Raw genomic sequence first — 14,499 nt, forward strand, 5'->3', positions numbered from 1 at the left:
GGCGTTGGGCGTGCGGCGTGCGGGCGGCACTAGGTGGTGCTGCCGGGCCACGGGCGCTGCTGCTGCCGCTGCTGCTCTGCTCCCACCGGAAGAACGGGTAGGAGCAGCTGGGTCCCTCCAACCTCCTTTATCACCCCTTGGCAAAAGAAAGGCTTTAAAAAGAGGGTTCAGCTGGGCTGGGCACGGTGCAGGAGAGCCGCTCAAGGTGCTGCTGGGTCAGGCTGAGCCTGCGAGTGCTGGAGCTCACTCCAGAGCAGCTGCTCCCTCTCTCCCACTCTTGTTTCCCTCTAGTTCTGTCCCACAAGATGTATTTCCTCTGTAAATATGCTTTTTCCTTCTTATTTTTTTCCCACCCTCTCCTTCATATTTTGCTTTTATCTATCTTCTAGTGTTTACCTGGGTCTCTTTCCTTTCTGTCTGTGTGAACGTCTCCTTGCGTTGCCTGATCCTGTCCATGAAACGATGCTTCTTGCTCACAGAGAGTTCTGGATACCCTTGAGTCTCAATTTGGCCAAGTACTGTTTCTCTGCCACTAAGCTCTGCTTGCTTTAGCCTTTATAACAACTGAAAAGCAACTGTATATTGAAGTAGCATCACTTTTGAATCCCACCTCCCTTCTCCCTACCCTGTCAAATTGTTCACCGCACACTGTATCATGCAGCCAGCTCTCCGTTTGTACAAGTTCTTACAGTGTATGTGGCCAAGCCTGGCCAGGAGACCAGGGCTGCTGCAGCACAGCCAAGCCCAAGGAGGAATGCCAAGGATCACTCTTGTTCAGGATGTTACTCAGAGGATCAGACATGCCATGTGGGAGAGTTTATTATCTAAATAAACAAGATGATATGGAAGGACCAGCTGAAAAGAACCACTGCGTCATCAGAAGCAGTGCACGCTTCAAAGCTTGCACAATTAGTAGCATTAATTTTTTTGGGTCATTGTTAAAGAGAGTTAGGAGGTGGCAAGTTTAAGTAAGCTGACAAGGAGACATTTGAAGAAAGGAAAAGGTAAACACAGGAGGAGCACGTAGTCGAGTACGTGGAAGCTACTGATACAAACAGGCAGAAGGAGCACTTTAAAGGAAAAAATAGTCAATTGACTGCCCGCAGCCTGGTAGCACAACACTCATTGACACAGTTTCTGCCATGGGTACCCAGCTACCACCACCACACTGCCTGTCCCAAAGAGCCCAGGCAAGATCCTGCAGAAATTGCTCTTTCTCTGTCCTCCAAGGGCAAGTGGGAAAAGGCTGAAGAACGTGCTGTTTCTTAGTAGTCCAAAAATACTGCTTCAGCTACTTTGGAGCTCAGGCTGGAACAGGAGGCAGGTCGGTACCAGCCTCCATAATGAGGAGGAGGACGGCACCTGCTTCCTAACAAAGGTCGAGAAGAGCACGTTACCTCCTAGCGTAAGCGTTCTTGTACTTGCTGTCAGTGAGATAACAGTTCCCAGGGCTGTTTGCCTGAAGCTAAGCTGGGAGGTTGCACATGCTGTTTATGGTGGAAAATGGAGCACCAGGGGGAAAAAAAAAAAAAAGCCACAGGAAAAGAAAATGAGGCTATAACCCAAGCACAGTGGAAGAAAAGAACAAACAACAACTTTCATAAGCACAGGCTGAGCATTATTTAAGAGAATTTTTCTTTTCACATGTTTCATTTTGCATACATTTGATAAAACAAAACAGATATTAAAAAAAATACTCCACCCAAAGCACTTTGTTCTTAAAAACACACGCTTGTACTATTAAAGGGGTGTGTGTGTACAACATACGGCCAAAGAGAAGAGCATGCTGACTCTAATACTGCCCATGAAGATTTAATTTTATATCCTGCTAGGAAGAAACCAAAAAAAGTTGAAAAGAATGAAATTATTCTGCAGAGGATATGTAGCTCTCCTTAAGAACAGAGGAGAAGGGAGGAGGGTGGCCAAACTGCTAATACAGCACTAAGAAGCTCTTAGGACAGCAATGGCCAAACAAGATTAGCCTAAACAAACTTGAACTGTACATATTTAGACATCTTCATAAATCTTACGTACAAAATAACTACACAAAGCAGCTTGATAATTGTCATTAGCAGTAACTACTCAGGATCTCACTGGGCTCAAACAAGGCTGCTGTTCCAAAAAGCAATTTTGCTTTCACAGTTGCTTACCTGGTGTCTTACCAGCTTTAGTATTTTATTAATGAAATACCTATTTCCAAAGTCTTTAAGACCCATTTCACAAGCCTCACATCCTTCAGTCTGCAATACCAGTATAAGAGCTGCTAAACACCTGATTGCCTCTGCACTTCTTGAGTTCTATCCTGTTCAAGCAACAGGTTTGTTATTTCACTGAAATGTGGCAGCTCTTGTAAAAGGTGCCTTTTAAAACACTTGGTAAAAGATTTGGTATTTTAGCTCTACCATTACTTGGCTATGATTTAACACTTGGGAAAAAAAAATCACTTTAGAACTGAGTGTACAGTTGTACACTAATGGACTAATTGCTGCCTAAAAATCTTGCAAATTAAGCAACATGCAATGCAATAAACACATTTCCTTTACAAACCCTCATGTTCTCCAAAAACAATTTCCTGTTGCTAGGATAAACAATATTGCTACTAATATTATTCACCGGGACTTACTTCAGTCTCGAAATACAGCCCTTTTAAATGCAACTGGGTATTTTCAAGTATGTCATAACTTTCTTCCCTGTTATTTTCTCTTCTTTCTGAACAGGCTCCTTCTCATGGTGATAAAGGCTTTAATGTGTGCACAGGTTTTCTTATTTTCCTCTCCTGAAACATTTTAAACATAGAATCATAGAGTGGTTTGAGTTGGAAGGGACCCTAAAGATCATCTAGTTCCAAATCCCCTCCATGGGCAGGGACACCTTCCACTAGCCCAGGTTGCTCAAAGCCCCATCCAACCTAGCCTTGAACACTTCCAGGGATGGGGCATCCACAACTGCTCTGGGCAACCTGTTCCAGTGCCTCACCATCCTCATAGCGAAGAATTTCTTCCTTATATCTAATTGAAACCTGCCCTCTTTTAGTTTAAAACCGTTACCCCTTGTCCTATCATTACAGGCCCTGCTTAAAAAGTCTGTCCCCACCTTTCTTAGAAGCCCCCTTTAAGTACTGGAAGGCTGCAATAAGGTCTCCTCAGAGCCTTCTCTTCTCCAGGCTGAACAACACCAACTCTCTCAGCCTGTCCTCATAGGAGAGGTGTTGCAGCCCTCTGATCATCTTTGTGACCCTCCTCTGGACCTTCTCCAACAGGTCCATGTCTGTCCTGTGCTGAGGGCTCCAGAGCTGGATGCAGGACTCCAGGTGGGGTCTCACCAGAGCGGAGTAGAGGGGCAGAATCACCTCCCTCGACCTGCTGGCCATGCTGCTTTGGATGCAGCCCAGGATACGGTTCGTTCTTTCTGATATTTTAACAGAATGCAAAAGCAAACTTCTGCCTTCTGAGCCTGCCTTTGCTACAGCCCAGTACAAACACACCTTGTGCTGCCTCGACAGTTGCTTTGACTTCAGGTTTCTGAAGAACAGCTCACTTTGTAATTCTAAAGTCTCTTAACTATGGTTTGAGCATCATAAACTTCTCCAGCCAGTGTTATCACCAAGAAAGTGGGCACTCATCCTTTTTCCAAATTGGCTTCTTCCATCTGTAACAGCTATTCTGCTTCCCCAGTTTTTCTGCTCTCCATAGGAGACATGCTGAAAGCTTTTATTTTCAGGGCTGACTTGAACTGGAGAGCTAGAAAGTGTAGGACTTACCAAGGTCGCTGGTGGATGAGGTGATCGTTCATGTTCCTCTGCTTGAAGAGATTGAGTTGCACATGAGGAGCGTAGGTTAGTCAGACAGGGGCTAAATAAGAAGTCTTTTCACTGACCTAGTAGCCTGTGGAATGAATGCAGCCTTAGAAGCTTCCCCATACTTTCTACTCCACGTAGATGACAGTATTTCTATCTTCGCTTACCTCGCCTCTTTTAAAGACATGGAAAGGGGTATTAGATGGGAGCAGAGTGCAGCATGGAGTAGCGTGGTCCACCACAGATAGCACACTTGAAGCTTCTCTGCTTAAGACAGGAAGCAATGAAGAAAAATTATTTTGCTCATTACTAACCCAGAATGAGAGTAGCTGATATTACAAGTGATGTATGAGGAGTGCTGTTTGTTGCATCACAGGAAGAGACTGAAGATACAGTGAAGCCCTTAACTCATGAACAGAGGCTTGCCTTGCTTCTGCACAGTCTATCACAACCCAAATGATAAACCAACAGAGAAGCCAGTATGTTCACATGCAAACTGTTTGATGGTTATGTGGCATTCGCTATATGAGGGCAGGAACTGATATGGCCTAACAAGAGAGGTTAACAGTTGTTAGAGAAGATAAGATACAATTAGGAGATCTGCAAAATACTGTGTGATTATAGATGTATGAAGATCACAGACTGTGTTGAACTGAAAGACAAACAAAATGATAGCAGGTAGAAGTCAAGCAGGTAAAAGATGCAGATGGAGAGAGATTAGGACAGCCGGCTGAAAAGAAAGGATAATGAGGGCATTGAAAGGCAATGCTAAATTTAGCAAGAGATCGAACTTTCAAACTGTGAACAGATGATCAAAGTTATGCTGTCTTCTGCAGATTTTCACTCAAAGTACAGCACAGAAGACTTTTGATTCTCACAGACAATATACAGAGTCTTAAAATATATCTCAAAACATGCTTTAAGACACTGTGCCTAAGGTCTTCCCACACAGAAACACACTGCTAACTCTTGATCTAAATTAAATCTGACATTTCCAAGGTGTATTTTCAATGTAGAACAAACTAAGGTTAGAAGCATGTCAGGATTTTCTTTCTTTTCTCATAGCTCTTTAAAAAAAATAATGATTTATTGTATTACAAATCCTGATATTGCAACTTATGTGATCACTACAAAACATGTTTTCTATTTTGTGTTTCTCCTCACCACGGAATCCATGGTGGAACTTCTCACACAAGCTACCACACCGCTGCTCACACTGCTTCAGCGTGTAAGGGATGTTAATTGCTGAGACTCATTTCTCTGACCTACATTTGAAGCTGACTCATTCTGCAGAGAGCCAGCTGCAAAAGTAGCACCCCATTTTTCAACACCAGAATTACTGCAAAAAAAAAAAAAAAAATCAACTTTTAGAGAAATCATCTGTATCCAGTTATATGTTACTATCATGCAAGAAATTCAAGTTTTAATAAAAGGGTGGTTACCAAAAGACATGGCAGCTTCTAAATATACTGTGCAGGAAACAATTACAGAAGTAAGCTTCTAATACTCTATGTCGATAGAGATAACACACACATACAAACTAAGAGACAGAAAGACAGAAAATATGCAGTACAAAAATTTTATTGACATGAGTTTGGGATGACTGTTTTACATATAAAGATGAAACATTAGGAAAGAGTTAGATGATCCTTTCCTCTTCCAGGCTTGTCTTGTTGCTACTTTGGAAATGATAGGCATGACCATGTTACTGTCCATAGCTCTCAAAACCATCCCCTGGTAGCTGATCAGAAGGCATCTAAGTCTGGTTTCAAGAAAACCGCGCACTTTCCTCTGCCTACCAGATGAGGTATCGAGACAGCAAGCATTTCCACGTCATTACAATTCACAGGTATATAACTGTAACTACCCTAAGGAGAGACTGGGGAAATATTCCCTTCATAGAAACTCTCCCTCGTGGGAACATGATCTACCTCTGTAGTGGGGGGAAAAATGAAAGGACTTAATTTTAACTGCAACTCAAGTATCATTTCACAGCAATTACATCTTAAATCCACAATAGAAATTGATAATTACATAGTAACTCATGTTATCGCTACTACATTATCTCTGATAATACTGTAGTTAAGCTTGTGCTCAAATTCCTTTTCAGTAAAATCTGTTTCTGTAAAACGCTATTATTTCTCGGATACTTTTAAAACACTAATGAAGTATATAAAAGTTTTTAGAGTATACAAGAAAAACTAAGTTAATAAATGATCACATTTTCTTCAATTCTATCAAAGAATAAGAGTCTGAGAAAAAATAATTTTTATTGCATTTTAATTTCTCAATCTCTTTCCTTTTTTAAAAGATAAAAATTATAACGGAAATTCATGACATTCTAGATGAAGAGAAGCTTGGGAGAAACAAAATCACAATTCAGCAGGCAGATGATGGGGAAATCAAAGTATTTAATATGGCTTGTAGCTGAAAGTAATTGATCTGCATTTCCAATCATTTTAGTTATTGCCACATTCCATTAATTTTTCATAAAGTGAAGATAAAAACATGTCTTTAAAATGCATGTACAATAGCTTTAAGCCATTGTTGTACATACTGTGCAACTCATCTGAATGCGGTTTAACACGTGAACCTAATAGAATATATTTATGTACAGTATATACACAAACAGAATCCTGTGGTAATACCCCTGAATATTATCATTTAAACGAGTAATTTTCATAATAAAAGAAGAAAAAAAACCTATGAAGGTGGCAAAACTGCCCATTTCTGAAGTTTAGATCAATATAATTTCCAGCTGATTTACATAGAAATAAAACTGTGGTCCTGTACAAACTTTACATTACAGGGAAACAGTTTATTTTTAAAAAATATTTACATACTTGAATACTTGGTTCTTTGCAATAGAGATTATATGAACACAGAAAATGGTATGGTAGGCAGGTTTATTTATTAGATTTTTCTATTTGTTCTTTTTTGTGCAAATTCCAAATCTCTCTTTTTGTGTTATTATCTGCCTCTATTTGCCTTGTATTACTGCTGCTGCTTTTTTTAGTATTCTGAGAAGGCTGGGTGATTTTACTTCTAGGAACAGGAAGAAAAGATTTAACTCTTGAAACACCCAACTCTGTCTTTGATTTACTGTTGCTGCTTTCCACAGTTTGACTGCTGCTGAGAGGACGCATTCCATCCTACGAATAAAGAAAAGCATTTTGTGTATAAGTAATTATTGCTGTTTGAACTGAAAAACAACCAACCAACCCTACCAGCCCCATGGAACCCTTGTTATTTACAATCATCTCCTGCAGTTTAATGTGACAGTTTCTTACTACTTGGTGAACAAACTATGGCTCTTTTTTGCTGCTTTGACTGAAACTAAATATCATTGACATCTTTGAATACCAAAATAAGTCAATAGGGCTTTTGCATTGCCATTGAAAAAAAGCTTAAACTTGATTCTCAGAGGTCTCAGTTCAGGAGTACCCAAACAAAAAAAATACATTTTCTTTCATGACTGTGGAAAAATGACAGCTGCAGCCACAGCTAAAAGGGAAAAATCAAAATTTAGGTAGTTATGAGCAAAGATTTCAGCTTTACAGCTTGAATACAGATATTCCCTTTTTTTGTACCATCAAGGCCATAAATAATAATAATAATAAAATAATCAGGACAAAAATAATACTTCAAGAACATAAACTGAAATGCTAGTTACATTTTAATCCATAATCTTATAGATTGCTTTCTCATAAATTAGATTTTAGCATCTCAAATTGCTTCTGCTAAAAAGCTACATTTGTAAAAACTGGATCATATTCACTGCGCCCAAATTTAGATACCGGAAGTGCCAAAGTCAGGTATCTTGTCACTTTTTGTTCCTTTATAGTCAAGGAGAAAGAGTTTAGTTAAGCCATTTTATGCTGGTCACTAACATATGTATTTCATGAGAGATGCCTATCTTTCCACTGACAGAAAAGGAGAATTAGGACCTTAACTATTAGCATCAGTTGAATCCAGATCACCCTCTACGAAGCAGTATTAAAAAGTTAATTTTCACCATCAGCTACTGCTCTTCATGTAAAGGTTGGTGGCATGAAAACAGACTATTCATCACTGTCTATTCCTTATTAATCCTTGATGCCATCAATTTGTTTGCATCCTGGATCAAAGATTTTGCATCTCTTAACAGTTTTCTCCTTCTCATACTTGAAAGCATTTTTTCTTCCAGCCAACAAAATAAATTAATTATAAGTATGTTGCCCTTTTAAGTAATTTGTCTCATTACTGTTGATAAGATCTCCTCTGCTCATGCAGTATTGCTTTTGTTACCTACAGAATTCTACTTACTTTAGGAAAAGGATGCTTTTCTTATCTCAAACTCTTTTTCAGGCACAGTTCTTGCAGCTGCATAGGTTTATCATTATTACAATTGCCTCTAGAAGTTTGACTTCTGCTTCCAAACTGAGACTGTGCTCTTCTATATTTTTAATAAAATTGTTGTAGCAATGACTAAATCCAGAAACAAAGCTTGTTTCTATTAGATTTCTTTCCCCTCTAGTAAAAGGTTGGGTTGTGTTTCCTTCATTTTGGCCAAGATTTCTTCACAAAGATACGGGAAATCCATTTTTTTTTATTCTGTATGAAATCTTTTGACTAAGTTCTTCAAAAAACACAAAGGTAGCTAAGTTGGTTTACCTCCAGAGTCAATATAGTTATGCCTTACATTGTCAGAAGGAATTTTAAAAGGAAAAAAAAAAATCACTAGGAAAAATTTATAGTAGGAATGAGCAGGTCAGCTGACTTACCAAATTTTCCAGGCATCACTACTATGTGAAGCTCTGATTTGGAATGTCTGAAATTAATGTGTTTAGAGAAATTTTCAAAAGCAGTATATCTAAATGTGGATCTGCAATGTTAAAATTGTTTCTGTTCAGCAGAGATTGTTCTCTGGATTTTAAGTAAAATTACAGAAAATATTCTAACATTTTGAATATTTTGATGTTGAGGGAACATTGACTGCCTAGCAAGGGAACATAGGCAACCGATTCTGCCCTGGCTAAGGTTGAGCCATGTGCTCAGAAGCTCTCTTGATGCTAAAAAATGCAAGGAGCAATAAGAAAAGGGAAAAAAATGTAACAACAGAGAAAGCATCATTTTTACTTTGTTATCCAATGAATGAAAACTAATCAGGATATAATTTCATTTTCATATTTAATAGGGAAGTTAGGATCCACAATGATTTCAATTTCTGGAAAGAAGAAGAAGAGATAGTGGACCTACAATATCTTTCAGTAGTATTCAGCTTATCTTCCCACTCAAACTGCTTTGAAACCAGTAAAGTTTATTTGCATTTAGACATCTTTTCCCAGAATCACAAAACTTATAACACAGGGGCTTTTTTGATTTCTCATAAATAATATGGCATTACAACAAATAGCTAGGTAGAAAAAAGAAACTGAATCTCTTAAAAAAAAGAACAAAATGCTATTCCCCACAAACTCTGTTAATGTCATGTCTTCTCAAAATTTCTACCACTGAGAGCCTTGACACCAGAGCAGCTCAATTCTACTTAGATAATAACACTTAGGAAAACAGTAGTTTGAAATCGTATATATTTGAGTAATCACTAAAAAAAATAGGAGCAAAAATAAACCATGAGCCAGTGATTTTTACATCAAGAATTTTTAAAAGTTTTGTGCTTTTGCAAACTTACTGAATACCACTAATTGGGGAAAAAAAAAAAGAACCCGGGGCTTTTATTTCTCTCGAAATCTGATGCAAATAACTCCCAATGTCAAAGTAATGTTAACAATACTTGGCCTAGGGAGATGGCTTTATGTAAACATGAAAACTGAAGCAAATACATCCATTGTTTAATAAATCTTTAGTTTCCATTAAGACACATGGAAGAAACTTGGCATGGTATGTCTAGCAAGTTTCCTAAGAATCAGGAGAGTTTATTCTTGTAATAAACAGGGCACTGGAACATTAATCCTTTGGATCCAATCAGGAATTGAGATTTTGGAGAAACTCGAGACACCTTCCCTCTCCTACAAAATTTGTTTCACCTACCTTTTGTGCTGTTGTTTTACTTGCGTTAGTACCACTTGCTGAAAATACAGAATTGTTCTGAGAGTTATTGAACATCAATAGCTCATGCTTAGAATCTGCAATCTAAAAAAGATAAGAAAATGGTGATTTTTTAAAAGTATTCATAGCAGATGTTTCAATTTGCCAAATTTTGGAGACTTGATTTTTTTTTTCCCATGTAGTTTCTGTGCAATGCAATGCATAAATTTCCAAAGAATGATTAAAATATCTTTCCTTTGCTCTTGAGTGCATTTGTAGGAGATGGGAGAGAGAGATTTCACATCAACTATTATCAGAGGAAGATTAAACATACATTTCCAGAGCAATACTATTCAGTGGATCTTAAGGGCAGTTTCCCATTGAATTTTATCCAGCCCCAGGAACATCACAGAAAGGAATAATCCTTTTCTCTTCCTCCCGCCGTGTTTCTTCCCTACTGTTTTCCACCAAACCTTGTGACCATGCAATAGCAGATAGAGTCTGATCAGCCTTTTGACCTCACTGAAAGCTAGGTATTTTATCCTGGGGCAAGCTGATCTGATTCAACTCCGCAAGCGCAAAGGTACTCAATCCCAACATAACAGAGGCAGCAGGAGCATATTTGAGTGAAAGGGCAATTTAGAGAGTAGAAGTACTTATTCTGATGGCAGCCTGAAATTACATCACACAAAGAAAACACACAACAGCACCCTCACTTCTGTAAGGCTCTACTAGGCAGCTAGGGAATCAACAACAGAAATTCCAGCCATGGATGGTTCCACCCATGGTGAGGAAATTGAACAAAAGACAGTGACATCTATCTCCTTCCTTATCTAATTTTATCATATTTCCTTGAATTGTCAACAACAAGCAATTACATTTTACATGTTATTAAACACAATTTTAAGTTGGTTACCATTGCTTTAAGCACATCCCATTCTTTCAAGGATAGATATGGTAAATCCCAGCTAACTGCCTAGTGATTAGCTTGCCAGCTTGGTGCATTTGACTCATGAAAGTACTGTAAATACTTAAAAAAAAAAACCCCAAACAAAACACCATAATAAAGGATTTCATTAAATAGGTTGAAAAATCTTCCCAAACACAGTATTTCTTTTTTTAATAAAAACTTGGTTGACTACTAAGATTAAACAGAATATCTAATAAAGCAAAACTAATGGTACTGCTGTTCAGGGAGATGATAGAGGATGTAAATATGCAGCCTAAGCGGACAATAGCCTAAGACTGACTCTATCTGAGTTTCAAAAGATATGGAACAGCTGCTCCGGTGTGAACACAGCCTGCTGTCACAACCATCTCCTTCAGCTGTGCTAGGAGGAAAGAAGGAAAAGAATAAATAGCTACAGCTATAGGGAGAGCTGGATGCTTTTGGTGTAGAAGGAAAAATGAGAGAGATCCACAGCTCCCCTCTTTGCTCCAACAGGCCTCCCATAACCACCCACAACCACCCACAACCCATTCCAGCACAGAACTTAGCCCCAAACCTATGAGCCTTCCAAGTACCCTTCACGCTCTTCTGCCACTGTTAAAGAAAAAAGAATTAGGCCAATCCATTCCTTCTTGCTTGGGGCAGCAAAACTGACTTCTGCCTGCACAGCAGAGGAGCTTTGAGCCAGTTCTGTGATGGCTAATGGGGATTACATTAAACAAACCAAATGTGCAATGCATATTAGGAAAAACTTCCTATGTCTTTAAGAATACAGAACAGTTTCTCAGTGGAAGCAATGATAGCATGAAAGATAACAGGGGAAGCAATAATGCATAGAAGGATATTGTCTTAGCCTTCTATGCATTATTGCATAGAATATGCAACTCTATGCATGTTATTATTGCATAGAATATGCAAATTCCATCTATGAACTTATTAATTTCAGCCTCCACTGCAAAAATCTCTACAAGAAAAAATAGTGAAGGTGTAATTTAAAATAATGTGTATTAGACCAGAGCACTTACCCTCAAATGTATAATTTATTAGTCGACTTTGGCTTATTCCCAAATAATTTAATAACCTTCTTCAAGCAGTGTTTGTAAATTAAAAATTTATTTTAAACACATAGCAAACAACTGCATATGGTAATGATGTAAATTATTTAAAAACCTTGTGTTTACCTTGCTTATATCAGGCTCAGATTTGCTGGAACACATACTTTGAAGTTCCTGCACAAGATCTACTTCATCATCAGAACCAAGGGACAGCCTTTGCTCCAGATTTAACGTTTTCAATTGATCCTTCTCTGAAGATCTGGTTTAAAAAAAAACAAAACCAAGCTGAGAGAACAATTAAAGTTAAGCTATGGTACAGAATTTTAAAATAAATATTATACACACCTGGAAAATAGAAATTTCTTTCCAAATGACCTTTAATACCACAAACAAAGAAAATAACATCTAATTCAGTGGCAGCAATAGTTGTCAATAGTTGTTATATCATAATAAATCTTCTTTTTATTCAAATTATTCTCTCCATTCTGAAATTCTAACAAAGGATCCTTCTGCCTACTATCTTCAAAAATTCTCCTCTTTTTAAGATGGAGCAATCAGTTTTACTCCATGGTCCTTTTTGGGCTTTATTCCAAATACTTAAAAAACCCCTGGCATACTGTAAGCATAAATATTCTATGTTTTCTGTGCCTGTGAGTATGGTAGAACCAAGGTTTCAGACTGAAGTAAAGTCTCAAATGCAGTTCCCTCCGGCTAATTTGTACACTTTCTTAGAGAAACTTTGTAACATTTAGACTAAAGTGCATGTACTATACCATTTTGAATTGCCATTCAGTAAGCTGAAAGAGCGAGAGGAGTTTTTAAAATATAATGCCAGGTAAATAAAGCATACAGTTGGCTTTTCATAGCAGAGTAAGTGTTACATAATATTCTTAAGTCATAGACTATTCTGTTACATAAAAAGGCATGTAGTGCTGCAAGGTTTGAATTACAGAAATGGGTTCTAAAATTATATCAAAATACATAAATTTTATTTTTTCTTAGAAATGAAAATTGAAAAGGATTCCTTTCTTCAGATGTAGAACCAAAACATTACCAAATACAAACTCTTCATCTATTCATTATAATGTGCTGGTTTACAACACAATTTTATCATCTTTATTGTTTGCCAAGCATTACAAATACCAGAAATTAAAACTTACTTTGTGTCGAGAGAAGATCTTTTCTTACAGTGTGGTTGCAACATAGTCTTAGATCTTATACCTGCGCAAAAGACAGATTGATTTATTATTGTATTACCATGGGTGTTGATTTCTTCATTCATCTGCGATGAACAGGGAAAATGTGTTCCCATTTACTGGCTAATTATATCAATAGAGTCTGCCAAAGTTCAGAATACGTCCCTTGAAACTGTTGAGCATTAGGGCCACGTGGTACTTATAAAATGGCAAATGGGGCAGGAGTTGCCCAAGTTTTTGTGGAAGACAGAACATGAGGCTTCTATGCGAGGCACTCGAACGACCCTTACTGGTTTTCTCAAAGAGAAATCACTTGTCAACAGGAAAAGATTTACATTTGCTTCATTTAAGTAAAATCAGACAACTTACCCTTACTTGGAATCGGGAACAACATTTGATTCTGATAGTCAGAAATGGAAGGCTACAAAAATTAAATTCACCGTCCCATTTTTAACTTATATTCACAGGTATTAACTGGACTCCAAGAACATTCTCAGGTACAAGATACAGTATCAACCATTCTACTTCAGGTTATGTTCATTTGCTTTCTTAAATCCTCTTAGTGGGATTAGATAAGTTCACAATTCAGAGAACTAGCAAGAAAAATCAGGACATTAAAGTTGCAGTTCAGCAAAAGGAGATTTCTTTCTGAACAAGAGTTGAAAAAATGAATAGCTCAATTTAACATTACAAAGGCATCGGGTATTTCAGTCTTTTATATATGAGATAACTGAGGCTAAAATCTTAACTGTTTCTACAGTGTGTGGGTGCTGAAGCCTCTTTCTCTCTATATCCCTTGCTAACTTTTCTCTCTGAAGGAGTTACCTTTGTTTTCTGAAAGCAAAAGTCAGTCGTTTGATTTTGCCCTCTAGAAGTTTTCCTGTTCGATATTGTATTCGGTTATGATACTCCTAAGTTTTCCTTCTAGAGAGATGTGTACTTTTAGAAGAATGATATGTTGCTTCTGCACATATCCAGATGCTATCCCTGGGTAGTACACCGCTTGTTAGATGGCTTATGATCTTCAGGTGAAAAGACATTTCAAAAGTGTCAGCTACTAATATAACTTTCACATTTATACACATGCATAGACCCAGTCATATAAAGCTTTCTTCATCAAGCAGCATACTGAAAATTATGTGGAAACTTCTTGAAAACTTTATGGTATCCGTGACTGCACAGACTTTTTTACATTTATTTTTGGCAATTAAAGAGAAAATCAAACAAAAATCTTCAATTTAAAACCAAAGTTCTCTTCCTTCCACTACAGGGCTTCTTAGGTTATTATACTCATTTTATCTAATAAGATTGAACAAAGGATGGATGATCTGAGGATGCATGTATTCATTTATTTTTACATGGATTCAGACAACATAAACAACATAAATGACCTGCTGTGCCACCTGGACACCCACGAGTCTATGGGGCCTGATGGGATCCACCCGAGAGTACTGAGAGAGCTGGCGGAGGAGCTTG

At 37.8% G+C, this 14,499-nt stretch overlaps 1 protein-coding gene across 1 annotated transcript; it reads right to left on the reverse strand.

Moving 5' to 3' along the window:
- Nucleotides 1-6,212: 6,212 nt before the first annotated feature.
- LOC104628668 (cortactin-binding protein 2-like) lies at nucleotides 6,213-13,050 on the reverse strand. The gene is made up of 4 exons (XM_010297330.1): nucleotides 12,988-13,050; nucleotides 11,954-12,086; nucleotides 9,827-9,928; nucleotides 6,213-6,948 (listed from the first exon to the last, which is right to left on the reverse strand). The coding sequence occupies exons 1-4, from the start codon at nucleotides 13,029-13,031 to the stop codon at nucleotides 6,703-6,705; spliced, it is 525 nt and encodes a 174-aa protein (XP_010295632.1). The 5' UTR covers nucleotides 13,032-13,050; the 3' UTR covers nucleotides 6,213-6,702.
- Between the last annotated feature and the right edge of the window lie 1,449 nt (nucleotides 13,051-14,499).

This window comes from Phaethon lepturus, unplaced genomic scaffold (genome assembly GCF_000687285.1).
Source record: "Phaethon lepturus isolate BGI_N335 unplaced genomic scaffold, ASM68728v1 scaffold28401, whole genome shotgun sequence".
Classification (NCBI taxonomy): domain Eukaryota; kingdom Metazoa; phylum Chordata; class Aves; order Phaethontiformes; family Phaethontidae; genus Phaethon; species Phaethon lepturus.

Excerpts from the sequence above, each read along its gene's own strand:
- LOC104628668 (XM_010297330.1), bottom strand. The coding sequence starts at position 13,031 with ATGTTGCAACCACACTGTAAGAAAAGATCTTCTCTCGACACAAA. Across the intron at positions 12,087-12,987 it reads AGATCTTCTCTCGACACAAA|ATCTTCAGAGAAGGATCAAT; the intron begins GTAAGTTTTAAT and ends TTTTTAAACCAG. Across the intron at positions 6,949-9,826 it reads GTAAAACAACAGCACAAAAG|GATGGAATGCGTCCTCTCAG; the intron begins GTAGGTGAAACA and ends CTTTATTCGTAG.